The sequence below is a fragment of the Petaurus breviceps genome, unplaced genomic scaffold, assembly GCF_028583685.1.
Source record: "Petaurus breviceps papuanus isolate PSGF00001 unplaced genomic scaffold, PetGlider_PUasm1.0 77, whole genome shotgun sequence".
In the NCBI taxonomy this organism is placed as follows: Eukaryota; Metazoa; Chordata; class Mammalia; order Diprotodontia; family Petauridae; genus Petaurus; species Petaurus breviceps.
In genome coordinates this window covers 1940589-1968039 of record NW_027186492.1, presented here as the reverse complement: position 1 = coordinate 1968039, position 27451 = coordinate 1940589, and the positions used below count along the sequence as shown (strand labels likewise).

The window sequence follows — 27451 nt, the reverse complement described above, 5'->3', positions numbered from 1 at the left end:
TTAGCCTAGGGGCAGGGAAGATCTTTAAAATTTACATTCGCATTACACCAGTCTGTGCCACTGAGGCCTACACTGGACTGCTCCCAGCCTGGTGAGATAGACCCTTCCTGTTGGCCTGCCAGGCTGTCTTTAGCTGGAGGTGTGTTTTATTCTGTCATTTTGTGAATTCTGTGGCTCTAGAATTTGTTTAGAGTCATTTTTAAAATTCCACAGGTATTTGGAGGTGTTTGGGGGAAGAGCTCATACAAGTTTCTGCTTTTACTCTGCCATCTTGGCTCCACCCCCTCCTCCAGCTCCATGCAGCTTTTTGACCTTTGAATGACTAAAAGATGATTCTGTGTGTATTTATGACTAACATTGATATTTGTAGGTCTATTTTTGATTTCTTAGTTGAAAACTCTAAACTTTGATTATAGGTATCTGTGTATGAAAATATTTCCTGAGTTTCTATCCTTGTTTAGAAATATTAAAAAAGTGAAATTCAAACAGTGTCATTTACTGACAGGTACTAATGACTGTAATGAACATCAGTTTAAATAAACAGTAGACATTAGTATTTGTCAACATTGGGTTGACATTACACATATTTATATTTTAGCCAAGAGATACACATATACCTTCAGAAACACACACACACACACGAGTGCACACACACACACACACACACACACACACAAGCACACCCAGCCATGCACATACATATATTTTGCATTTAGTGATGACACTTCAGAAGTTGATTGTAGAACTGTAACCAAAAGAGCAATATTGGAACAGCATTCCTAAAAAGACCAAAATTAAAAGAAAACAACATAAATTCATTCCATTGACTCAGAAAAAAATATTTTAAAAATTTAGTGTTTTATATGAGCTAGTGAAGTCTAAATTAATGGTTCATAAACATTTATGCTCTTTAGCTCTTAGAATAGTAAATTTGTAAATACTTCTATGCCAAAAAATACTTGAGTTTTTTGAGTGATTGATGCTATTTTAGCAATCAAGTAACAGGATTTGTTGAGTACCTACTATATGCAAGGCACTATGCAACTATAGAGGATTCCAGGAAGTATCGAACATGTTCCTGACTGTCAAGCATTTTACAGTCTAGTTTGAGAGACAAGACACAAACACGTTGTGTGTTGTTGGACTGTTTTGGAAATATTTGGTAAATTTGTACTCATTTGGCTGTAATGACATTTAAAGCAAAGAAACAAACAAAAAATCTGTGAAAATGTCCTTGGAGCCTTATCTTTAATTACTTGAAGAGTTTTAGGTTTTTTTTTAAATATAATTTATGTTAAGACAAATTTTTATTAATTTAGAGAAAACAATGTCTGTGAGAAAACATATTTTCTTTTGGATTTTTTGTGTGATTGTTGTGAGTGATTGTTTTTTCTCTTATTAATTTCACATTCTTCCTTTGTTCTAAAACTTAGACTTACATCTAGCTTTGACAATCATAGTATGATTTATTTTCCTGAAGGGGGAATAACATGATGTTTTTTAGTTTTGTTTTCTTGTCATGTTCATGAATTTTTAAACTGTGCTAACTGCAATAAATTATATGACTTGAGAAGCAGAAAAAATATGATTTAGATAGCATTTGAAAATAGCAGTAGATTTTACAGGGCAATATATGAATTATTGATTAATAATGGAATTGAATCATAAATATTGATTAATATAAATATAATTAATTAATAAATATTGATTTATATATTATTAATATAAATATTGATTAATCAACCAATCAATAAGTATTATTAAACCCCAGCTCTGTGCCAGACACTATGTTAGGTCCATACAGAAATGGAAATGAAATGATCTTTGGCCTCAAGGAGTTCACATTGTGCCATGTAAATATATATGCATAAAAGTATATGTACATTTTAAAATTGGTCTTGTTTTATATTATATATACTGATGATTTTATGTGTTATTTGCAAACTATGACTTGCAGTTCAAATACAGTTTGCTACCTGTTTTTGTACAACATGCCATCTGTCTTTGTCCATGAGCTAAGAATGGTTTTCACATTTTAAAATTTAAAACCAAAAATAAGTAAAAACCATTCTTATGTAGTCAAAACAGGCAAAAGGCCAGATTTGGCTCTTGGATTGTAGTTTGTCAGGACTGGCTTAATAATAATAGCTAATATTTATATAGTATTTACTATATAACTAAGTGTAGTGTAGAAAGTTGCTTATTGGACAGAGCTTGAAATAAGCATCTACATAGATCTGTGGCATCATCTGCATAGAAAGGGTCATGGATGAGACCAAGAAAGTAGCTAAAACTCTTTGAGAGAGAGCATCTAGAGAGAAGAGTAGAGGGCCAGAAACGGAACCAGAGGGGTCAGTTTATAATCTAGTTGGGCAAACAAGATTGAAACATAAGAAAAGTTAAATAACAAACATTTCAGTATGATTCAAGAAATGTCATAAGGCAGGATAGTGTTTATTTACAAAGGAATAAGAGTAATAATAATAGGTGACATTTAGATAGCACTTTAATATTTATAAAACACTCCACATACGCTATTTCATTTGCTCCTGTGAGGTGGGTTCTCTTGCCATTCCTATTTTACAGATTAGAAACTGAAGCTCAGAGAAGTTACATGAATTTCCCATAGTCCCACAGCTAATACGTGTGAGTGATGGGATTCAAACTTGGGTAACTCTTGACTTCAAGTCCCCTACCCTTCCCCTACACCAGGTTTCTCCAGACAATGGTCCAGCTAGGTCTTCCTCCTGTTAAAGGAGGAAGAAGACATGGCAAGAGAATCAGATCATTTATATGATTAAAAAAATGTTTCCCCCAAAATCCATGTTTTATTTTTTAAAAAAGTTTTCCTTGAATAACTGCTGTTGGGCTTATTGAAAACACACACCAAACCAACTACCATCTTGGAGCAAATCTTGGCACAGAAGCTTCCATACTTTCTGTTTGTAAGAGAGCTGTATTAGAATAATCTTGGTATGCACAGAAATAGATTCCTATATTTGAGAAGCCTCATCAGAATGGGTTGAGGGGTTACTGTGCAAGACTAGTTCAGAGATTAAAAAGTTACGGGGTATATTATGTTGTCAGACATAACATCTCTTGCTTAGAAGTCTACTGGTAATGCCATCTTCTACCCTCAGAGGGCTACATGTGGATTCCAGTTGTTGCCTGCCAAGATATGAAAGGCAGAGTTAGAACTTTTATATTTCTCATCACAGACTGGACAAGAAGCACATGGTCACATTCAAGAGAAGGAATCCCATGTTAATAGTATTGGAATAATAGGAATAACAGCATGTGGTTGTAGTTTTTACATATGTTTTTTATTTTCATTTCTTCTCAACAAAGGAAAACTAATCAAAGCAATTTATTCCTCAAGATGTGTGGTATAACTGTGCATTATTTCTGCCAAAAGAAAAAAGAAAAAAATCTGTTAGTTCTTTCCGAGTATTGTAAATTGTACTATAAAGTTGTGTCATGTTCCATAGTTTATTGACATTTTTCATTGTAGGTGCAATGCATTCTAGCCTTTCTAAGCAGTATTTAGAATATTAGAATTAAGGTATCACTCTGTTTTTAAAAGACCTAACAACTGGACTTAATAAATTCTACTCAATTTAGCACTCATAGGAGGAGGGCAATTTATTCATCTGTCATGTAGTCATTTTAGCTGGGTCCAGAATGCTAGTCCATGGTTAAATCTTTAAAATTTTGATTCAGAAATGGTTCTCATAAAGTTTATTTTTATCAGAGGCATTTCTTTTTTTCTAAAGCCAAATAGCTTAATTAAATACTTATATGAATGTCTGCTTTGATTTATTTTTATTTTTTTTTAACATTGACTCAGTTGACTACAATTTGGTAAAACAAAACAAAGCAAAATACTTGAGATCCCAGGGCAAAGAGACATTGTTGTTGAATTTAATCATCCTTCTTTACTAGAGGCATACCACTACCGACTGCAACAATGAATTTTGTCCCTCTTCTTGCTTCAACATCTGGATGAAATTGGAGGAACCAAATGTATTATTTGATCTAAAAGGAGTTTTGTTATTGGATCTGAGAATTTTTGTAGCAGGGAGCCCACTTTGTATCAGAAAACCCTTAAGACTACTGGCAAAGGCAAGGAATCTGAACATGGAATTTGTTTGTAACAGTTACGAGCACAGAGATCCTGTTGACCTTTGTTTATCAATTTGGTTATATTTGTTTGGATGCTCTCCAGCTTATTGGAATTTCCCCTGGATACTATACTTTAGGAATGACTGATAAACTGGAAAGTGTCCAAAGGAAGGAAGCCAAGATCTTGCCTAATGAATAATGGTAGCAGGACCTGGGGGTGTTTAACCTGGAGAAAGGAAACCTTAGTGAAGACAAGATAGCCACCTTTAAGCATACAAAGGGTTGTCCTGTGGAAGAGGAATTGGACTTTTTTCTTCTTGGCCCCAGATGGAAGAACTAGAAACAATGAAGTTGTGGAGACACAGTTGGGCTCAAAGTAAGGAAAAGCTTCCTAGTAATTACTGTTATCTCATAGTAGACTGGGCTTCCTTGAGAGGGAATGTCTTCTTCCTCACCAGAGCTCCTCTAGCAAAGGCTGGATGACCACTTAAGTGTTGGTGATGTCATAGATCTATTTCTTGTTTGGGTATGGGTTGGATTAGATAGACCCTGATGTCCCTTCTGACTGAGATTTGATGTTTATGTGAAAAAAGCTAGGGAGGTGAGCCAGAGTAGCATACTTCAGTACACTGAGGAGTACTTCATTGACTTTGGAGTCAAATTCTGCTTATGTGACCTCAGGCAAGTCATGTAACATCTCTGGGACCCCATTTCCTCATCTGTAAAATAAGGGTGTTGGACATGATGGCCTCTGAGGTTTCTTCCTCTTCCGGAACTGTGACCCTCCCTGATCTTTTGAAGCTTCTTAGCTCCCAGTTATTTGTAGAGAATGTTTTTGGTACCTGTATTTGACAGACTATTTTAAAGTTTTATGTGTCTTTTTCTCCTTTACTTCAGGTCTCAATTAAGGTTTCTTTTGCTTTCTCGGCAATATTCCAGAGAGTTCCAAACAATAGAATCAACCTGCCAAAAATATTTTCGCCCTCCACTTGTGATGGTATCATTCAATAATAATTTATGTGATGCCAGTGAACAGCTGTAGCTTTTAGAACTACTGTATGGGTCAGCCATGTTTTATAGATATTTGCTTGGGGGCAGTTTTGGCTTTATGCAAGTTTACAAAACACATTTGATTGGTATAGCTGATACCTTGTGAGTCTACTATCTTCAGTGGTCTCAGCTGACTGTTTTGGTCAACACAGAAAAATATTATTTTAAGGAGATGCCAATAATTTAGAATATCTTTATTTAAATTTACCTATTGGGACAACAGAAATTTATCAACAATACTAATGATATTTTCTCCGTTAATAGGAATGAGAAAATGTCAAGGAGTTACTACTCTGTATCTGATTCTGACCACTCAGGAAGGTCAGTCTTTTTTTCTGAGTAGTGTCTTTATTGCATAGATATGGCTAATCCAAATCAATAGAGGCTTTAAAGATTACTGGCCTACCACTTGGTAGTAATGACCATGTCCCAAATAAATGCCTAATCAGTGTGGTTTGATTTGCCTTGTTGTGCCGGGTTTTCCCCACCCCCCCTTACCTCAAGGAGGTGAGCAGATTGCCAGGTCAGCTCCACCCTTCCCCACTGGGTCTCCGCCCTTTCCAGTCAGCTCACCAGCATAGAAGTGGGCAGGCTTCTGGATCAGATGGGAATTTCAAGGTGTACTGACCAATCACTGCTTATGTAAGGCCCCCTTTATAAATAAGCTGAGGTTTTGCCCCAGATCTGGACTGTTGCTGGCTGCTGCTACTGCTATTGCTGTACCTGGGACATGTGGTAGTAACTGTTTAGCCCGCCATGTGGCCTGATCAGCCAACATGGTGTTTTAATAAATGGTCCATTCTAAAATTATTACTTGGGTCTTGCTCGCATTAATCAAGGCACAGCAGTCTCACTTACCATTTCCAGATGTTACATTAAGTAAGCCCAGGCAAGAGGTGATTTGTTTTGGGATTACAATTCAACACTGCTCTCTTTCAATTCTCCTTCTATTTGTCTACCTACTCTTCCTCAGTTTGCCTTACTGGCTCGTCATCCAGATCATGCCTCACAAGTATGGGCCTTGTCCTGGAGCCTCTTCTCTTTTCTTGTTACACTTTTATTTTTAGTGATCTCACCTCTCTACCTGTGGGTTTAATTATCCTCCCTATGTTAATGGCTCCCAAATCTGTATATCCAACCCTAGTATCTCTCCTGATTTCCATTCCTACATCTCCAGCTACCTACTGGACATTACCAAATGGATGTCCTATAGACATCTCACATTCAGCATGTCCAAAACCCAACTGTTTCCCCCTATAAACCTATCCCTTTTTTGTTGTTGTTGTTGAGTCATTTTCAGTTGTGTCTGATGCTCTGTGACTTTGTTTGGGGTGTTCTTGGCAAAGATACTGTTGCCATTTCCTTCTCCAGCTCATTTTACAGATGAAGAAACTGAGGTAAACAGGGTTAAGTGACTTACATAGGGTCACATAACTAGTAAGTGTTCTAGGTCTTTCTGACTCTAGGCCTGGCCTCTATCCACTGTATTACCTAGCTACCCTGTTTAGGACTTTAGAACTATTTAGAAGGCATCTCAATAAATATGGTCTTCTCAGTCCCATAGGGGTTGCTGACTCACTGAGGTAGGGACAGCTTGATCCATTTTATTAACAGTTATATGTATCACTATTAATAAACTACTATCTTACCTGGAAAGCCTGCCTCAATTTACATTTTACTTATTTTTACTTGCCATAGTTTTGGAGGATTTGTCTGAGATTTTGGGGTGAAGGCTAGGTCCCCATAACCCTTAGCCATACCCTTCCATTCTTTGGGCCTGGTGGACATTTTATACCCAATGGAAGGGTTTTTTGCTAGGGAACTGTAGCTGTGAACTGACCTTTCCCCTGAAACCCAAGATCTTCTCCAGGCAAGGAGGTAAGTATCCCATTTGGAATAATTTTGTGTTAAAATTTAGAGCTTTGTGTATACATCTAGAGATAATTGGCAATATATGCCTGGGTACATTCCCTGTGAACCATCCTTTGAAAGTAATTTGGTTCCCTTTAAGAAAGATCTTCCCAAATAAGATTGGGAAGATAATGTATTATTCCCATTAAAGAATTTTATAATTTGGGTTTTTTTTTCCCTCTCAAGGAAGATCCCCCAAATCGGGGGTAATCAGAGCATGCGAACCATTTTCAACGTTCTCCTAAGCCTGAAGAATCAAGAAAGTCCTGTATTTCTAGCTGGAGAGTGACACCACATGCCATCATCAATGTTCTTCAAAGTCTGGGGAATTGAGGGGACCTCGTCTTCCCCTAGTTGGGTTGGGAGATAATTAAAATATAGAGCAAATTGACTTATATCCCACTATTGATGTAAAAGGGAATTTTCTTTTTATGTGTATAAGTGAGTGTAAAGCAAGCTGCTTTTCCCCTCTTGGTCTGCTCAGCCTAGGGGTGTAGTAATAGTGATGTGCTTGTTTTTGTTCTCGTCAGTGGTGCTCAGTGACAATGCCCTTTGAAATCATTCAGAGAGAGAGAAATGGTCTCCAGGTTTTACCCTGAGACTTCCCTCTTTTAGTTTATGAACTGGGTCACCGGAGGAAGGACAGGACTCATTGGCAGCCATACCCACACTGGGCAAGTTTGGCATCATGAACCACTTGTAGAAAGGAAGGGTCAGTGGGGGTAATTCTGTGTCCTCTCAGGAAGTTTCATTTGTATTAAAAGCACCAACATAACCCACAGTTTTTTTCTCGGTGTTAAATGACCACTGGTTCTAGTGCTAAAAAACTGACATCTAGGGGCAGATAGGAGGCACAGTGAATAGAGCACGAACACTGGAGTCAGGAGGACCCAAGTTCTAATGCAGCCTCAGACACTTGACACTTAATTAGCTGTATGACCTTGGACAAGTCACTTAACCCCAATTGCCTTGCCTTCCCCCCCTCCAACAACAACAACAATAACTGGCATCCAATAGGAAAGGGATGGGACTCCAGAACCCTCATTAGATTAATAAACTGAGTATCAGGCCTGTGGCAAGGTTGTTTAGCTAAGCTAAATGGTCTTCAGGAGGATTTCCTGAAATGATTAAACCTTAGCCAGGACATTCTCAAAGACTATCTCCACAACTATCCACCCTAGACTGGAAATTGGGCTAGTAAAAGACCTTTCTAACTTCTTCAAGCAGAAGAGGTACTTTACATTATAAGAAGTAAAACCCAAAGGCTGCTACTGAAGCCTGGAGCTAACAGCTAGTAGGAAAGCCTCACATTCATTGTGTGTGTGCGTGCGCGTGTGTGTGTGTGTGTGTGTGAGACACAAATTTTCTTTGGTCACATCTAAGAATTACAAAATATATATATATATGCACACATATATGTATGTGTGTGTGTATGTATACACACACATACATATGTATAATGAGAACTAGAATTAGCAAAAGTAATATGCCAAGGGAAAGTCCTTTGGGTAAGCTCCTTGAAGCTCTAACTGAACCAGTGATGACAATGTTTCCTGCCCCCCCACCCCCATTAAAAAAATTCTTAAGCAATTAGGTTTTGTGATATCTGGTTTAAAAGGGGGAAAACTTCCACTGGTGAATCATTCTAGCCTCAACTTGGAACTTTTGATTATCACAAACTGAAAGATTTATGATTATTCTTAGCAGATTGTAAGGGTTATGGGATTTAAAGATCTCCCATGCCCCATGGACGTGCTGACATAGCAGAGCAAGAGAAAGTGAAAAGCCGAGCTAACGGTCCTGCGGTTGGCAGTTGGTGGTGGTTCCTTTTTTTTTTTTTTTTGAGTTAGGACTCCGGCTGAGCACTGCCAGGGGCCAGAGCTGCTGGGAGCGCTCTTCCAGGACACTGGGTAGTTGCTGTGAGTGGGGAGAGGAGGACCTTTGCCTGAGGTAGCCTGTTCTGTTTTAAAGGCTTGAAAATGTGGGTGCTTTCTACTTTATCTACCTGTGCCAATGTCATAACTACTCTGATGGCTTTCACTTTCTGGTTTTGGGACTCAGTCTTTTGGTATCTTAATAAATTTTCTAGTTTATTTCCCCAAATGGCAAACCTGATGTATTTTGTGATGGATAATTATATCAACATATTTGTGATCTCTATAGGCATTGTGAATATGGCATTGCTGATACACAGATCAAAACCCAAAACTGATTACTGGTATTTATGGAGCAAATTAATTGATCTTTTAAATGAATTTAAATCATTTGATGAAACTTCTCTCTTGAAGAAGTTATTAGTTATGATTGAGGGGGCAATGTAGTTTTCATTAGGCAACACCAGATTTTTTAGTCCATTGGCCACATGGCCAAGTAACATTCCTAAGATCTGATGAGAACCCTGTTATAGATCACTTTTAAGCCATATTTAAAAGGATTTAATCCTACTTGGGCAGATGGAATTGTGTTTTTTTGTTTTGTTTTATTTTGCAAGGGAATTGGGCTTTAAGTGACTTGCCCAAGGTTACACAGCTATTAATTGTCAAGTGTCTGTGGTGGAATTTGAACTCAGGTTCTCCTGACTCCAGGACCTGTGCTTTATAAACTGTGACACCTAATTGTCTCAGATGTAACTTTTAATGGTGACCCTTTTCTTTGTGGGAGAGAGAAAATCCATTATAGAAGCAACAAATAGGTTGGTTTTTGTGGAGGGGGAGTAGTCTGACCTTAAGGGTCTCCCCAGTTGGCCTTTACAAAATCCACATTAGGACCCCAATGACCTAAAGGTTTGCTTCAGATTACAGCAGGCCAGTCAATATTTGCTTAAGGGTATGAACAGCTTGTCCAGAGAGCTGGCATAAGTTTTAGGAAACAGTCTAAGAGGAGGATGAGAATCCTAATAATTTTTATGATACACTCTGCAAAACTACTAAACTGTACTCAAGATCAGACCCCATCAACCTGAGAGATGCATATATAATTAACACATACTTTGTTAATCATTTGTTTCTTGAAATTCTGTAAAGAATACCTTGCATGGCTTAAGATGCCTATAAGTCAGTTTAAGGACATTGCCCTATTTGGTTATATAGAGAGACAGACAAGAAAAGGAAAAATGAGAGGACATACAGGAAAAAGAAAGAACAAGTTGTCATTGCTGCAGTGCAGGAAGCTTCAGTCCAAACAATTTTCACTTTTTTTTTTCAGAGGCTCTTGAACAGGTAGCATCAGGGACCATCTCAAAATCTTGGGTCTTACATGAATGTTTTTCTGTAGGAGGAAGGGCTGTGTGGCCATACAGTGTAGAAAGAAAATAAGGGACTCCAAGGATGAAAGGTGGGATGGATATAGAGGTTACCAGAGGAATAGCAGTACATGCATGGGAAGGGAAAGGGCTGTGGGTCTCCAAGAAGAACTTTGTGTCTTCCCAGAACCTGAGATCTTAGCCCAAATTATCCACATTCTCCCCAAAACAGTGAACCCCAGGTTACCGTTAAGGTTTGGAACACATTCACCAGATACTGGAGCCTCTAAATCAGTCCTAATAAGTTAGCTCAATTCCATGGATCCCCTTTCTGTGTAACTTTTCTTCTGCCTTATTCTTAAATCCTTCTGTAAACCTGCTGGGATAAGATCTCTTATGCAAACTTGGGGCTACTATTCCCTGCTTTCCTGATGCTACTCTGTCTTGACAGCTGCCCACCAAATATCTGATGTCAGGGCAATGTGTCAAAAAAACTGCAAAAGTAAGTTTTTGTTCTATAAGGTACACTGTGATCATTTTTTCTCTATATTGGCCTTGAAGGCAATCAGTTTAGAATGTCAACAAATAATGTTTAAAATTGTATGCTGTCATTGTAAAAACTATTTGTTTAAGAAATGTTGTTAAGAAATGTAAAATGCAACTCTTTTAATTTGGAAATTACAAAATATTAACTCCCTACATATTCTGAAAAGTGAAGAGTAAGTAGGCAGAAAAGGGAAGAGAGTAAGAACAATTTAATTTGGAAAAAATGTTTTGGGTTGACTTTTATAAATGATATCACAGACCTTAATTGTTATTTAGGTAGACCAGATTTTTGCAAGCTGTTAACTAGGACTGAGAGAACTCAGAATCCCTCCTCCTGTGCCTTAACAGGAGTGTAAACCACTGCAGGGCGCCTGCCTTAAATAGATTTTTGGAGGGGTTTTGTCCCATCATTTTCTTTATATATTGGGACTAGGAGTGGGAAGTCCAGGTCTATGTCTTTTTCCCTTTCTGGGAGAGTGGGAGAGATACGAGGTATTTTCATCTCTTAAAGAATACCAGAACTGTAACTTATCAAGCAATAATTCAACAGAGTTTAGTTATTATAGGTTAATTAATAAAAAAAGTCACTGGAGTTTAAGTGAACCAGACAGCTTAGGAAGTAAAAGTAAATATAAGCCATTGATTATAACAACTTTTTGTGCTAATTGAGAAATTTAGTTCTGTAAACAGTCTGTGATATTGTAGAAATATCTACAGAGGTCGAGCAGGTAAAAGAAAGTTTAAAAAAATAATATGAAGGAAATAGGAGGTTTAGGGAGAGGTTCTTTGACTTAATCGAAATAAGCAGGAGGAGGAGAAAGTGAAGCTGCCTCCTCCTTATTTCTAGTTGTTTTGTCTCAAGTTTTACTAATCTATGAAGTGGTAGTGTCTACCTCCAGTATTGTTGGGAGAATCAAATGATATAATGATTGCGAAGTGCCTATCATAAATTTGATAATTCATTGTATTAGAAATATTGTTAGAAAAGTAAACTCTTTTTTGATTCTCTTGAGTTATAGATCCAGTTGTTAAAAGACTGATGTAAATATGTTTGAAAACTATTTAGAAGTATAAAAGATAATGGTGATAATTGTCTGTGAGAATTTGGTATAGCAAGGAGCCCTCAAAATATCCTAATCTTTGAAAAACAGAATTTTGAGGTATCACCAGCCCTGTTAACAATTTAAGAACAGTGATTTAATTTTAGTTGAGAACTAAAAGTTAGAAAGTGGAAAGATTAAATTCATATCTCTACCCACAACTGCCCAAACCCATACCAAACTGCCATAAGAATTTTGAAGCCTTAATTTCTTAGCTTGTTACAAATGAAGTTAGATAAGCACCTGGTTGTTGTGCCCTGGGACAGCTATGTGGCACAGTGAATGGAGCACTGGGGTTGGAATCAGGAACTCCTCTTTAGAGTTCAAATCTGGCCTCTAGCAATGTGACCCAGTTCCTCATCTGTGAAATGAGCTGGAGAAGGAAATTGCAAACCACTCTAGTACCTTTGCCAAGAAAATCTCAAATGAGATCACAAAGAGTTGGACATGCCTGAAAAAACAAAAAACTAAACAACAAAAAAGTTGTGCTCACTAAGCTTTTAGGGTCATTTGTCACAGTACTCGTATTTGTAAAGGGCTTAGCACTGGGCCTTGTTCACATCATATATCAAATACTATTTAAATATTGATTATTGTGATTTTTAGTGCTCCATTCTGTTTTAGATCTAACTGTTATATAATACCTTAAGTGTTTGCTTATATTGTGTAAATTGGGAATCATTGTATTAATTCTCTTTGTGTTCTATGAAAATTTTCAAGTATTGAAGCCTGAGGAAAAAGGGCTATGCCCCTAGTATTTGATCTGACTCCTTAGATCCCTTTTTCCTGGGCCAAAAAACAAAAACAAAAAACCTACTCTTCTCCTCCTCCTACTGTACTAATTCTCCACTAAGAATATTAGAGTGAGAAATTTTAACAATAATGACTTATAATATTTAACTCAGCATACTTTGAGCTAACCTAATCATAATAGTTCTGAACCTAAATCAGTAGAACCTTATCTGTGTTTCCTAGTACTGTTAATATAAAATGAATAGCATGCCTATATTGTTAAACTTGACAACAGCAACACTGAGAGAAAAAAAAATCACTTCTCTTGTAATCCAGATTCTCTTAGGTTAGAAATTCAGCTGTTAAAAAGAGTTGTCTGAAAGCTGCTAACTATTTCATTAAGTTTATTTTATTTCATTAGACTTATAGTAATGGTTTCACAAAATTTGATAAGATATTTGAAAATTGCTCTTTGGGCATGATTATGTTTTTATTAGCTCAGCTGATGATATGGTATAAGATTCTATAATGCTCAAACCTGAGAGCTGCAAGATTTCAGAGCTGGAAGAATTAGCTTCATACCCAGCAAGAATGGGAAAGTTTATAAATTAGCTTACATTAAGAAAATAAGTTTTAGGCAAAGAATTGGAAATTGCAGGAATGCCCACAAATTCAATATATTCTCTATGGTTAATTCCTCAATTTTGGTTTGAATATTTTTATGAATGCTGAAATATTCTAGCAAGTTTTGGGTTGATATTCTTTAGACTTTAAGGGAATTAAAAGCTTTTACTACCCCCTTCCCCCCCGGAATGACAGATTTATTGTTTATTATAAAGAGGCAGATTTGATGGTGGGGGTGTGGGAGGATTGTTAGTGAAGTTTCAGAGGAAAAAATTTAGAACTGGAACTTAGAAACTGCCTGCCTATTATTAACTCTTTCATGAGAAAGGTTTGTGTATGTCAGCCAAAAGGTAATTGGTTTGATTGGAACATTTAGTTAAATACCTAGGGAGTTTTACAAACTAAAGTTAAGTTCTGGTTAATTTAACAATAACTTTTTAAACTGGTGTATGTCTTGAAATTAGAAATTTTGCTGTACATTATATGAGACTTCTATCCATTTTTATAATAGATTATATTCAGTTAGAATTTTAAGAACTCTCCTGCTTCCTCCACACAAAAGAGAAACTTTATTAAGGGAGTAGGAGGAGCAAGCCCAAGACTTCCTGAGAACTCCCTGATAGATGAGCTATAATAGCTTAGGAAAAATCATGCCACTCAGATTCATAACTGAGTGATGAGACTTGGTAGAGACTGGAAAAATTGTGAAAAAAAATTGGTAGTTACTGTGTGGGAAAAGGCACAAAGAAAAGACCTTGTAGACTCCCCTTATTTGTAAAATTGCCAGGTTTCTTGAAACCATCTGTTTGGGCAAAGTTATTGGGCATATGAAAGAGTTTGTTTGGGTTATGGAGATTCCTAAACAATGAATTGAATTACTGAGAATTTACAAGTTTATATATAATGTAAAGGACATTTCTAATAATTGATCTTCATGCTAGGATGAGTTTAAACTTGTGAAGAAAACAAAAAAGTGAAGGATGTTAGTGAAATCTTTTGTGTGAGTACTAGTAAACTTTTATTGCTTATTGTAACACCACAAATGTGATAATAATTGTATCTAGCTCTAAATTCTGATTAGTGAAACTTGCTATATTTAGGACAAAATCTCTTGGAACTGTAATTAATATTTTTTTGAGTTTTGAATTCAGGTATAGTTGTCTGATGGATATTAAGTCAGTAATCTACCATTCAAGAGAAATGACATAAGGTACTCAGAGTGTGATCCTGAACTGTGACAGGTAAATATTCATATTCTGGCAGAAGACTGAGGGGATAACTGAAGGTAGGAGCCTCTTGACTCAGTTTCCCCATTGTGTTACTTTCTTTTGAACAAGAATGACTTTTACCTGGTTCATCCTGAGTCTGGCTATGAGATAAGAATGCATGATTGGTTGTTAACAGTGACTCTTACCTGAAATCAAATAGAGCTGAGGAAGCTTTATCCTGGTATACATGTATTGAGTTAATCTGTGCCCTTAGATTTAGGCCTAAGGGACCAGTTTTAATGCTGTTATTATTATTTCCCTGCCTTTTCTTTTTATAGCAAATTTCTATAATCAGGTCAAGTGGTCAGTAAAAGATATGAGCACAGTGCAAGTATATAAGATTTTAACTGTTTTCAATCTAAATGTGTAGTAATTCCATTTCCCAAACAATTAAGTAAATTAGTGATTGGGTTTATCATCTGCCTACTAATATTTACATAATTATGTATATGATTAAGTCCCTGAAATATTTCATTCAGAATGCTGTGGGAATAATTGGATAAAGATAAAGCTTGTGAGACAAAGATGTGAATCTATTAATTTGTGAAGTTAAAGTCAGAAACCTCTTCTCTTTCATGTTAAGCAAGATAATTTCATTGCAGTCAGTTCTTAGTAGAGAGTATTTTTTGCGTAATATCTATTCTATTTGAATATGGTTAATAACTGAACATATTTCACTACAAACAGCTCATTTGATAGATTCTATTCTCTGTATACATTTGAGAATTAAATATATCCATACAACTCATCCCAGGTCTTTTGTTAAAATTGGATCAGGTCTTTTGTTAAAATTGGAGTAAAGTTAGCCTCTTGTAAGTAAATTCATTTGTGTAACCATTGAACCTAGGGGTAGAAAGCATCTGCCTGCAAAGAGTGTTGTTACCCATGTTTTCATATATAGTATTGAATGCTTAATAGAATCTGTTCTTCCTAATAAAATTGGAATTAAATGGAGTGGAAAATATTGAGAATGCAACAAGATCAAACAATCCTGTATTTCAAATGTAAATGATTCTAAGGGGGTATGTAAAAATGTAAATTCTCTGAAGTTTCAATTGAACTATGGGGTCCCTAATTTGATATTCTTCTTACAGCTCTATTCTTAATAAAATCAAAGTATGAAGTTTAATATGGTTTTCACCACATGAACTAGTTATTGGAGAAGTAAAATTTGAGAGGCTGTACTAACTTGTATCAAGATCTGTTCTGTAAAAGATTTTAGCAGGAACATCTAAGGAGTCTCTACAAGTAATTTGGAACCAGAGAAGCAAATCTCCTTAAGAAGAGTCCTCTGCAGAGCTGCCCTAATAATAAGACCTATCCCAGAAAGTCCAAGAAAAGATGTTTCTAGAGGTCAGACATGGAACATCTGGGATGCAAGATGAAACTTGCTGATTAAATGGACATTGGGAATGGGTTACTAAAATGCAAGGAGACTAGATGTTTGTTAATATTGATGGTTATTATTGTATCACTTTGGCTTCTTGTTTCACTGCTTCTATATCCTGAGTCCTTTATCTTGGTGTCATGTGAATTTCCCCTCTAAAAATTAGTTCATGGATTTAGTTATTCTTTCCATGGCTTATACTATGATTAATCATTATTTTTGTTCTTACATTGACCAAGAAAATTGTGACAAGGTCCCATTGACAAAAGGGGGAAATTGAGAAAATCAAATGATCCTGATTTCATTTTGTGATTGACTCTATTCTGTATCACCCCTAATATATTGTAAAACTGCCCAAACAATGTTTCTTTGTTTCTGAACTTAGTTCAAAAACTCAGCTAATCTGTAATGAGTTAAGTTCAGAAATCCAGTTCTCCCACCAATCACCTAATGCCATTGACTCACTCTTTGCCTCTTTTGTGATACATGGAAGAAAATTGTAGCAATTGTGGTAATTCTCTTATTGGTTATGTTATTGCCCTCCTTGTGCTGGTATTGTGCCTCCAATGTAGTTCATTGGTAAGCTCTTTTGCTTTCTCTGTGTTAATGAAATCACTTGTACAACACTCAGGGAAACTTGCAGAAGATCCTATCTGAAAAAATGTATGAGCAGGTCATGAGGGATGGTGGTAACCAGAGCCTGGGAATATGACCTCATGTAAACAGCAAGAAAAACTATCTATCCCATGGGAACACTAGCACATGACTTTGGGCTGTCACTGGCACTCTGCCTCCTTTGTTCTGTTTCTATATAATGTCTGACCTGGCCTAAGGGTAGTGGGGGGATCAACTCTTCTGTCAGTCCTTCTACCACCAAGAACAGGTCTTGTGAGCAAACTCCCTAAACTTCCCCAAGTAACCCAGTAAACCCTAATAAATCTACACATCTATCCCATGCTGCTGTGGACTACCCTTCTTTCTTAGGTATCTTGGTATTCTCTCAGAGGGTGTGCCACCTTACAATTGGCATAATCAGGGCAGACACTTAATAAATACTTGAATTATTTGCTTCAAATATTCAAGTGCTTGAATATTTAATTAATGAATAAATAATTGGCTGACTGTTTGGCAAAGACACAGAGCAGAAGTATCCAGAGACATAAGCTCACACTTCCCTAGCTGAGGCATTCTCCAGCCCCACCCTACCTACTACTAAGCTAACTGCCACTTGGGAGTTATCACCATCGGGAAGTTATTTCATCTTTCAAGGAATCTACTCAAATGTCTTGATACAGTCTTCAGCTGGGAAAAGGGAGAGGGTGGGGGCACATCATTCCCTTTTAAAGATCCATTGAGTTAGCAGCTTGTAATGGGAATGTAAATTTGAAGATCTTCCCTGCCCCTAGGCTAAAGTGCACCTGGAGCCTGGGGTGGGAGGCTTGTTTTTCAGTAGATACTTCTTGATTGGCCAGTGAGTCAATAAGATTGTTACATTCTCTGAGCCAGGAGAAGGCTATATAAGCCCTAATGTGTAGCTTTGTTTTGGGGCTCACTTTGAGAAGTGTTCTGTGATTTGATCTGGATTCTGGGAAGCTGTTGTCCAGAGCCCCCCGGCTTTGAAAAACCCAGATGTTGAAACCCAGATGTTGATTTGGTATGGATGTATTGGTTGGACAGTTTGGAAACTGTATACTTGATCTGTTTCTGTCTTGATAATTCTGCCTGTATACTTTGAAGTTTGGGGTGCTGACCTTTTTCCCCTGAATGAGGTAAACGATATGTTTGACTGATTAAAGTAAGCTTGTTAACCCATTTTGAGTTGCTTTCCTTTATCAAAGTGGATCCAAGAACCTGTGGTGGCAGCAACCCTGGGGAGGCTTGGGGTGCTTGCTGCTACACAGCTCTTCTGCTCAGTGGCCAACAAGGGAATAGTTTTATCATTCTAGAACTCCTGAGTCTTCAACACAAAGATAGCACACATCTTTGCTGCCAAGAAAGCCGGGCAATTCCACACAACCTCATTACATTGATATGTGAACATGTTTCTCATGTTAGGATATAACCTCTTTTGGATGGGAACTGTTTCATTTTTTTCCTAGGATATTTTTCTTTAGCACCTAGCATAGTGCCTGGCAATAATAGGTGCCTAATAAATGCTTATTGATAGATTAGCCTCATAGACTTTCTGAAAATTTTAGTTGGTCTGTATTTTATGGGCCAAGGTTCTTGGCTTTTGCATTAAATAGTATATTAATGACACCAAATCACAATTTGAAACCCAAGTCACTGGCAAAAATGGTTCTAAGGAGTTACAAAACACAGACAAGTTTCTCTTGTGTGATGTTTTGTTTCTACGTTCATTTAATATTGCCTGTGATAATACAATTTCATATTGTCAAATCTTATATAATAAGAATAGACTTCCTTTAGGATAACCTTTGTTCAGGATTATCATAGTATCATACAGATAGTAAGCATTTAATAATAATTGTTGTTGACTTAATGACCAGAAGAATTGTCCTACCTCTTGAAATACCTAAATTAGCACTATCAAATAACCTTACTTTTGGGAGAATGTAACTTGAAGACTTCAATCTGTTAATGATGATAAGGACAATAAATTGTATTTATTTCTATTCATTAGGTTCTGTTGATTTGGTGGATGATTTGTTTCTGAAAAGGGAAAATTTTGAGGGGTTGGAAGTAGGGATTTGAAAGTGAAGAAAATTTTATTGTCAGAGAGTAATGAAGTGTAGCACAGACAGAAGTGATGGGAGGCTAGATATATTTTGTAGTTTTTTTCTTGCTTTAGAGTAATATATGGCAATATGCTTCCCTTTTTATATATAATTAATTTTATCTTTATCAGGAAACTGTTATTAATGATAACGCACAAGTGAAAGTGACTCCTGGGGATAAGGTACTTCGAAACACCAAAGAACACCGGGAAGAAAAACATCGGCTCCAAGAGATAGATCAGCAGCTGAGAGAGCTGGAGGAACATTTTGTAAGTCTTTATATTTTTAAACTTACATATTTTAATCTTGATCAATTAGTGTGAATAAAAGTAAAATGAGGGCTTCAGCATTCTATTTATGCTTTGTGATATATCAAATCATCTATGGAAATCAACATGGAATTTAGAAATAAGAATTTGAATGAAATTGAAGATTTAATCCAGTCATAGGGATCACAAATCTCTCTTTCTTGGGCACATAAATGATGCTGGGAACTGCTGGCAAAATCTCTCCTTTTATTAATTGTATTAGAAAGCTGTCTCAGGTAATGTAAAAGCTGGCCTAACTGTTTCAGGGGGAAGTAAGGAATTTGGAAGAGAGTAGATAGTTCCATCAGACCCCAGTCCCTTGAACAAATGGGAAGTGCTGATGCGGCAGGAAACACATTGGGGGAGAGAGGATGCAAGTTGTAGTGAGCCATCATCTATCAAGTTGGAGAGAAATATGCTTATGAGGTATAAGGGGAGAGAGTGCATGTGACCTGTGAGAGACTACTTACTATATTCAGTCCTATAGCAATAGAGACTAATGTACAAAAGAAAACTTTAGAATAATGGAGGTTTCTTTTTTTGACTTTTAGCACAACTAAAGTGCTTTTCTCAAATGGACTAGTTATTTGAGCACTTTTCACTTGGGAATGGGAATGACCATAGTCAGCTAGAGGCTGAGGAGAAAAGCAGAACTTCAGAGACGGCAAAGGTAGCCTTTGAGAAGACAATTACCACCTGCTTGGAGGTCAGGAGGGCTGTAGGCTTTGTGACGGAATGATCACACCTACTGGGAGCTGGCGAGAGCTGCAGGCACAGAAAGTTGTGACAGATGGTAGGGGGCAGTTATAGGGAGCAATGATTTATGAAATCTGCTGAGATTAGTGGGAGACCAAAACTTCCAGAAACACACTAAGGTGTGCAGTCAGAAGGACAGTGGAAGAGAGAACTGACATGGAGTGACAAATTCCCATTTCACCCCGCTAGAGTCTTATCTGATGAAGAACAGGAGGTCACTGAGACTATGCAAAGTTCTTCTGAGGGGAGGAGTTGATCACTAATGGGTATTTTTACTTTCATTGGGTTAGAATGCATATTCTAGCTCCATTTACCTGAAAGTAAAATTGTTCATGTTTTAAGTTTGTGATGCTGTGTGGTTACAAGTGGATGATCTTATCACTGCTTTTTGGAAAGATGTCAGATACTGAAGTTCCTAGAGCATTTAAATAGGGCCTAAGAGGCAGAGGGATGAGAAAACTCCAAAGTGTACCTGACCCTAGCGTGTCAGTAGGGAGTCTCGCACACAAGGGTTGCAACCCATAGCTGGGAATAGAACTACACTGTAATTGCTTTGAAATGTATTAAACATGTGAAAAATATCATTTGCCAGTATAATGGTGAGAAAAAATTTCTGGTTTCAGAGATGGAAGAGAGCACAGGTACTGTGTGAACTGGAAACTACCCAAAGAGGCGTTGCTGTGTAGTGGGCACTGGAAGCTATTGGGATGGATCTAATTAGTTATATCACCATATCTTTCTGGTGCTGCTGTAGTCAGGTTATTTAAGGGAAGCTGGAAGAGTGATGTAGTTGCTCACAGGATTATATATTTAGAGCAAGGAGAAACCTTAAACGCCTCTCAGCATTCGCTTTTTTTCTGCCTATTTAATGAATCTGGCACAAGGGAGGAATCCACTAAATGACAGTTGCTTGGAAAGACCATTCTAAGAATGTGGGTCTGGTTGCCCTCGAATGAACATAAAAGGAGAAAACTAGATGTCTCAAATCACTTGGCTTGTATCATTTCACCATTACTACTACCTTTTAAAAAGTTCCATGAGAGTCCATGACCTAGCATGGCCCTGACGGCTATCCTTTTGATAACTGCACAAGGTCTATTCAGCTCTGTACTTCCTTTTCTCTTTGTTGCTTTAAAGATATAGAAATTATAGCTGTGTGACAAAGAACTGGTGGAGGCTTGGGCAAGTCACTTAACCCCAATTGCCCTCCAAAAAGCAAAAAAAAAAAAATAAGACATAGAAATTATTGAGGAAAAAACACTTCCTACCTAATGGGAAGTATTGTAAGTATTTGCGTGGGGGGAACTTGAGAGGAATGAGAAGTTAAGGAAGGGAGAGGATTTAAACTGGAGAATAAATCATACTCAATCTGAAGGAAATGAAGGATTCAAGGGGCAGGATTTGAATCTGAGGAGAAAAAGAAAATAAAGATTCTAGGAAAAGGAAATTAGTAAGACAAGGTAAGTAAATCAAGGTGAGTAATATAAGTTGTTAAGAAAACGTAATAGGTTAGTAAGAGAAAGGAAAGGAAATTAAATTATGTGTATCTTTCAAGTATTAACAGCTTTTAAAAAAAATTAAGTTGTTATTGATTCTTTTGTTTTTCATATCACCATAATTTTCTCTACTATTCATTCCCTTCCCCTTCCAGAGAACCCTCTCAGATAACAAATAATATTTTTGAGGATAACAAAAGAAAAAAAGAGGAATAAATCAGTATAACTGATCATTATGTCAAAAAAGTAAAAAAAATAGGTTCAACATACCATACTTGTGGACCTCCCACCTCTGTAAAGAGAGGTGACAGTGTCTACTCATATCTTTTCTTTCAAGCCATGCTTGTTCTTTATAATTTTATTTTTGTTTTTGATATTTTGCTGTGGTGGTTCTTGTCATCACTTTGTTGCAGTCTTTGTGTATATTATTTTCTTGACTCTACTGACTTCATTGTGTATCGGTTCTTTCCATGCCTCTTTGTATTCATCATAATAGTCATTTCTTACAGCACAATAATATTGCATTACATTCGTATACCACAATTTGTTTATCTATTCCCTAGTTGATGGGCATCTACTTTGTTTCCAGATTTTTGCTATCATAAAAGTGCTACTATAAACATTAAGTGTATATGGAGCCTTTTTTATTATCAATAGTATCTTTGGGAGGTATAAACCGGTTATCTTGCATAATTCCAAATTGCTTTCCAGAATGGTTGTACTGATTCACAGCTTTGCCAACAATGCCTATATTCTTATAACCTCTCCAATATTGACTATTTTTATCTTTTGTCATCTTTGCCAATTTGCAGGTTATATGGTGAAACTTTAGAGTTGTTTTGATTTGTATTTTTCTTATTATTAATGATTTGGAACAAATCTTTATCAGAGAAATTTGATACAAAGAATTTTTTTCCCATTCAACAGCTTCCCTTTTTTATCCTAGGTCCATTAATTTTGTTTATGTGGAAGCTTTTTAGTTTCATTTAATCAAAATGATCTACTTTGTATTTTGTAATTGTTTATATTCCTCTCTTATCCAGAGCTGTGAGAGACACATATTCTTCTTTCCTTAGTTTTTTATTTTATATATTTTTTAATATTGAGGTCATGTATCCATTTAGAATACATTGTAGTATATGGTATAAGCCTAGTTTACATTAGACTGCTTTCCAGTTTTTCCAGAAATCTTCCTCCCACTGCCCCCCACCCCAATAAAAAAGGAGTTCTTTCTTTGGTAATTTGTGTTTTGTACTTTACTGACCACTGGGTTATTGAGTTCCATTGGTTTTGATTTTCCCTCTTTTTAGTCTGTTTCATTGATCTACCATTTTATTTTATTTTATTATTTTGCTTTTTGGAGGGGTGAAGGTAGGGTAGTTAAGTGACTTGCCCAAGGTCACATGGCTAGTTTTTGTGTTAAGTGTCTGAGACCAGATTTGAACTTAGGTCTTCCTGACTCCAGGGCCAGCACTCTATTCACTGCACCACCTAGCCACCCCTACCTTTTTATTTTTTTAAATTTAATTTGTTTGTTTCCTTTTAGTTTACAGGATTCAATCCCACAATCCCTTGAGTTTCACATTTTGTCCCCCCTCCTTCCCCTCCTCACCATGGTGGCATATAGTCAAGTATAGGATCTGTAAATACTTTCACATTATACATTAGTCAGGTTATAAAGATGGATTGTATCAGATGGAATGAAAAATGGTAAAGAGGACATAAAACCAAACAAGAAAAGGAAAAAGATCAGGTATTTTGCTTCCATCTGGATATAAACTCAGTTCTTTCTAGTTCTTTCTCTGGATGCACACATTTCTCTCAATCATGAGTCTTTTGGGATTGACTTATATCACTGCATTGCTGAGAAGAGTCCAGTCTATTAAAGTTGGTCATCACACATATGTTGTGTCTGTAATTATGTACAAATTTCTCCTGGTTCTACTCTTCTCACACAGCATCAGTTTCTATAAGCCTCTCCAGGTAAATATGAAGACTGTCTGCTCCTCATTTCTTATAGCACAATAGTATTCCATAACATGCATATACCACAACTTGTTCAGCCATTCCCCAATTGATGGGCACCCCCTTAATTTCCAATTCTTTGCTACCACAAAAAGAGCTGTTATAAACATTTTTATACATATGGATCTTCCTCCCACTTCTATGATCTCTTTGGGATATAACCCTAGGAGTGGTATTGCTGGGTCAAAGGATATGAAATTATTTATAGCCCTTTGGACATAATTCCAGATTGCTCTCCAGAAAGGCTGGATTAGTTCACAACTCCACCAGCAATGCATTAGTGTTCCAATTTGCCCACATCCTCTCCAGCATTTGTCATTTTCCTGTTTTGTCATCTTAGTCAATCTGACTGGTGAGATATGGTACCTCAGAGTTGTTTTGATTTGCATTTCTCTAATCAATAGTGAATTAGAGCATTTCTTCATGTGCTTATAGATATCTTTAATTTCTTTCTCTGAAAATTGCCTGTTCATATCCTTTGACCATTTATCAATTGGGGAATGACTTGTATTGTTATAAATTTGACTCAATTCTCTGTATATTTTAGAAATGAGTCCTTTGTCAGAGACATAGGTTGTAAAAATTCTTTCCCAATTTCCCACCTCCTTCTTAATCTTGGTTACGTTGGCTTTGTTTGTACAGAAGTTTTTCAATTTCATCTTACCTTTTCATTTTTAATCAGTACCAGAGGGTTTGATGATTGCTATTTTATAATACATAGTCTGAGGGCTGGAAGTGATGGTATTCCCCCTTTGTCCCTACCTCTTTTCATTATTTTCCTTGATATTCTAAAGCTTTTATTTTTCCAAATGAACATTGTTATTATTTCATTGAGTTCTGTTGTAAGCAGCTGCTACCTTTCCTAACGTAAGGGCCAGCCTTAGGTTGTATTCTCAGGAGGGATTGAAGAGACCAGAGGCAAGGGAGAGAAATGACTTACAATTTATTCTAACATGGAGGGTGCACAGGCTACTTTTAAAGAGAGCATGATTCAGGCATGAATTCCTCGTGCATGGGGAATGTGAACCAGGGGGGGGGGGGGGGGGGGCGGCAAACCAGCCATGTCAGCTGCTGCTCATCAAGCCAGCGGTCTCGTGAGAGACATCCTTGTGAGCTGGCAACTGAACTGTGGCCCATAGCACCTCCTCATCTCCCAGGGGCACTGAGCGGCCTCTGAACCAAGAGGCCCCAAGTCAGTTCCTGATTTCCCATGAACAAGAGGTGCTTGGAACTCACATTGTCCTGTTCATTCTGTAAAGTATCCCTTTGATAATTTGTTTGGTATAGCATTAAAATGTATTTTAACTTTGTTAGCATCATTTTTATTATATTGGCATGTCATACTTATGAGCATTAAATATTCCTTCAGTTATGTAAATTTGATAAATGTTCTTTATTTCTTTTAGGAGCACTTTTGAATCTAAGTATTTTGTGTGCTTTGGTAGATTGATCTTCATATATTTTATCAATTTTGTAGTTATTTGGGATGGGATTTCACTTTTTTGCTATTGACTCTTAGATTTTATTATTATATAGAAGTGCTTTCAATTTTAAAAGGTTTATTTTGCAGCTTCCAACTTTGCTAAAGATATTATCTCAATTAGTATTGTGTTAATTGTAATATTAATTGTTTCAATCTTTGTTAATAACTTAGGATTTAAAAAATAAATTAGTATATCAATAATTAGTCTATTTAAAAAAAAGCACCTTTGTCTCCCACCCCATGCATCTGATTAAACAGCAATAAAAACCTATTAAATAAAGGCCTCATCATGAACATACATAGTCTAGCAAAACAAATTCTTCTGTCAGTCATGACCAAAAATGTGTGTCTTCCTCTGCATTTTAAGTTAATTACCTCTCTAGTATATCTCTAGTAGGAGTTGGGTAGCATGTTTAACCTTCCCTCTTTGGACTCCTGGTTTATTATTGCATCAATCAGAGTTCTAAAGACTTTCAAAATTGTTTTTTCTCTATATGGTTATCTTTGTATAAGTTATTGTTATTTATTTTTATTATATTTATATGTATTATATATATATTATTTATTATTATAATTTTGTTCTGCCTCAGTTCATAGAGATCTTCCCAGCTTCCTTTGAAATTGTCCATTTTGTTATTTCTTATGTCACAATATTCTCTTATAGTCATTTTCCATAGTTTGTTTAGTCATCTCCAACAGGAGAGCATACTCTTAGTTTCCATTTTTGACTACTATGAAAAGAGGAAATATAAATATTTTTCACAGATCCTTTTTCTCTTTCTTTGGAATGTAGACTTTGTAGTAGCATAGCTGGGTCAAAGGGTATGTACAATTTAGTACATGGGCCATACTGTTGGGTCATAGTTCCAAATTGCTTTCCAGAATGGCTGGACTAATTCATAGCTCCATAAATAGTATGCTAATATTCCTGTCTTCTGATAGCCTCTCCAACATTTGTTATTTTCTTCTTTTGTCATCTTTGCCAGTCTAATGTGTGAGGTGGTGACATATTAAGTTATTCCCTTCTCAGCTAAGAAGTCTTAAACCTCACTGTCAGTCAAGATTGGTCACTGCTTTGATCAGAGCTCTGATGACTTTCAACAGTATTTTCTTTGTGTATCAGTGGTAATTGTATAAATTGTTTTTAAAAAATGTTACTTGCTTCTATTTCTGTCACTCCATGCACGTCTTTCTAAATTCTTAATATTCAGTATTTCTTATAGTGTAAGAATATTTATATGATATTCATATGCTACAGTTTGTTCAATCATTCTGCATTTGATGGATACCCATTTTGCTTCTAGTTCTTTTCTATCACAAAGAGTGCTACTAGAAATATTTTTTTATAATGATAATATATGACTTTCCCCCCTCTATTTCTGTTCTTCTTGGGCTATATACCTAGTAGAGGCACTGTAGGGTCATAGGATAGAAACAAATTAGTTACTTTCCTACTGTAATTCCATATGATTTTTCAGAACATTTGGCTTCATTGATACTTTACCACCAGTGAGTATATATATATGCACCTGTCTTCTCACAGGTCCTACAACATTAATAATTTTTATTTCTTATAGACAGGAAATTTTTTTATGATATTAATACACTGACCTTGAAATAAAAATATACAAATAATAAACTACCAAGAGGTAATGATCTTTGAACTGTTTTTTTTTAGAAAACATGGATGTATACTGATCCACATGTACTCTTTGATCTAGTCTTAACTTATAATGATTGGTAGACTTTGTAGCATGGCTGGTTGGGGCTATTTGTTCTATTTGTGGCCATGTGATAGAGTAAAACTCTTTAATATGTTTGCCTTGGCTTGATCTGCGTCATGATCTGCCATCTAGGCTAACGTTGTACTATTTAAACAGTACCAGGTAGTATACTAGCAGGCAATAGAGTGGCTTGATGTAGTATATGTTCTTCTTTAAAATAATATTTTATTTTCCCCCCAATTACATGTGAAAACAATTTTTAATATTCTTTTGTTAAGTTTTGAGTTCCAAATTCCATCCCTCCCTTCTTCTCCTCTCCCCTCCCTGAGATGATAAGCAATCTGATAGAGGTTATACATCTGCCATCATGTAAAATGTTTCCATATTAGTCATTTTGTGCAAGAAGACTCGAACAAAAAAAAAGAATGGAAGAAAGAAAGGTGAAAAATAGTATACTTCAGTCTGTATTGAAACAACATCAGTTCTTTCTCTGGAGGCAGATAGCATTTTTAATCATAAGTCCTTTGGGATTGTCTTGGATCAATTGCATAGCTGAGAATAGCCAAGTCATTCACAGTTGATCATTGTGCAATGTTGCTGTTAATATGTGTAATGTTCTGGTTGTGCTCACTTCACTTTGTATCAGTTCATGTAAGTCTCTTCAGATTTTTCTGAAATTATTTTACTTATCATTTCTTATAGCGCAATAATATTCCATTGCAGTCACATACCACAACTTGTTCAGTTGGTGGTTGTCCTTTGTTCTTGAAGAGGACCAAAACAACATCACTATGCTAGTTAAGTTTCAGTGTGTCTGACTATAGCTGATCAGATAAATATGAGCTTAGAATGTTCTATCACAGTTCAGGCACAGGTGAACATTTGGGGTGGATTCTCTAAATCTGCACATCCTGCATTTCCTTTGAACTGTTTTAATTCT

The 27451-nt window shown here is 36.4% G+C and overlaps 1 protein-coding gene across 1 annotated transcript in view; it reads left to right on the top strand.

Annotated features, from left to right (window-relative positions):
* The window catches only part of FSIP1 (fibrous sheath interacting protein 1), a 252900-nt gene that overhangs the window by 59190 nt on the left and 166259 nt on the right, over positions 1 to 27451 (top strand). The window contains exon 11 of the mRNA XM_069105721.1: positions 18851 to 18988. Within this exon, the coding sequence (XP_068961822.1) occupies positions 18851 to 18988 (138 nt within the window). The remainder of the gene's footprint in view (positions 1 to 18850; positions 18989 to 27451) is intronic.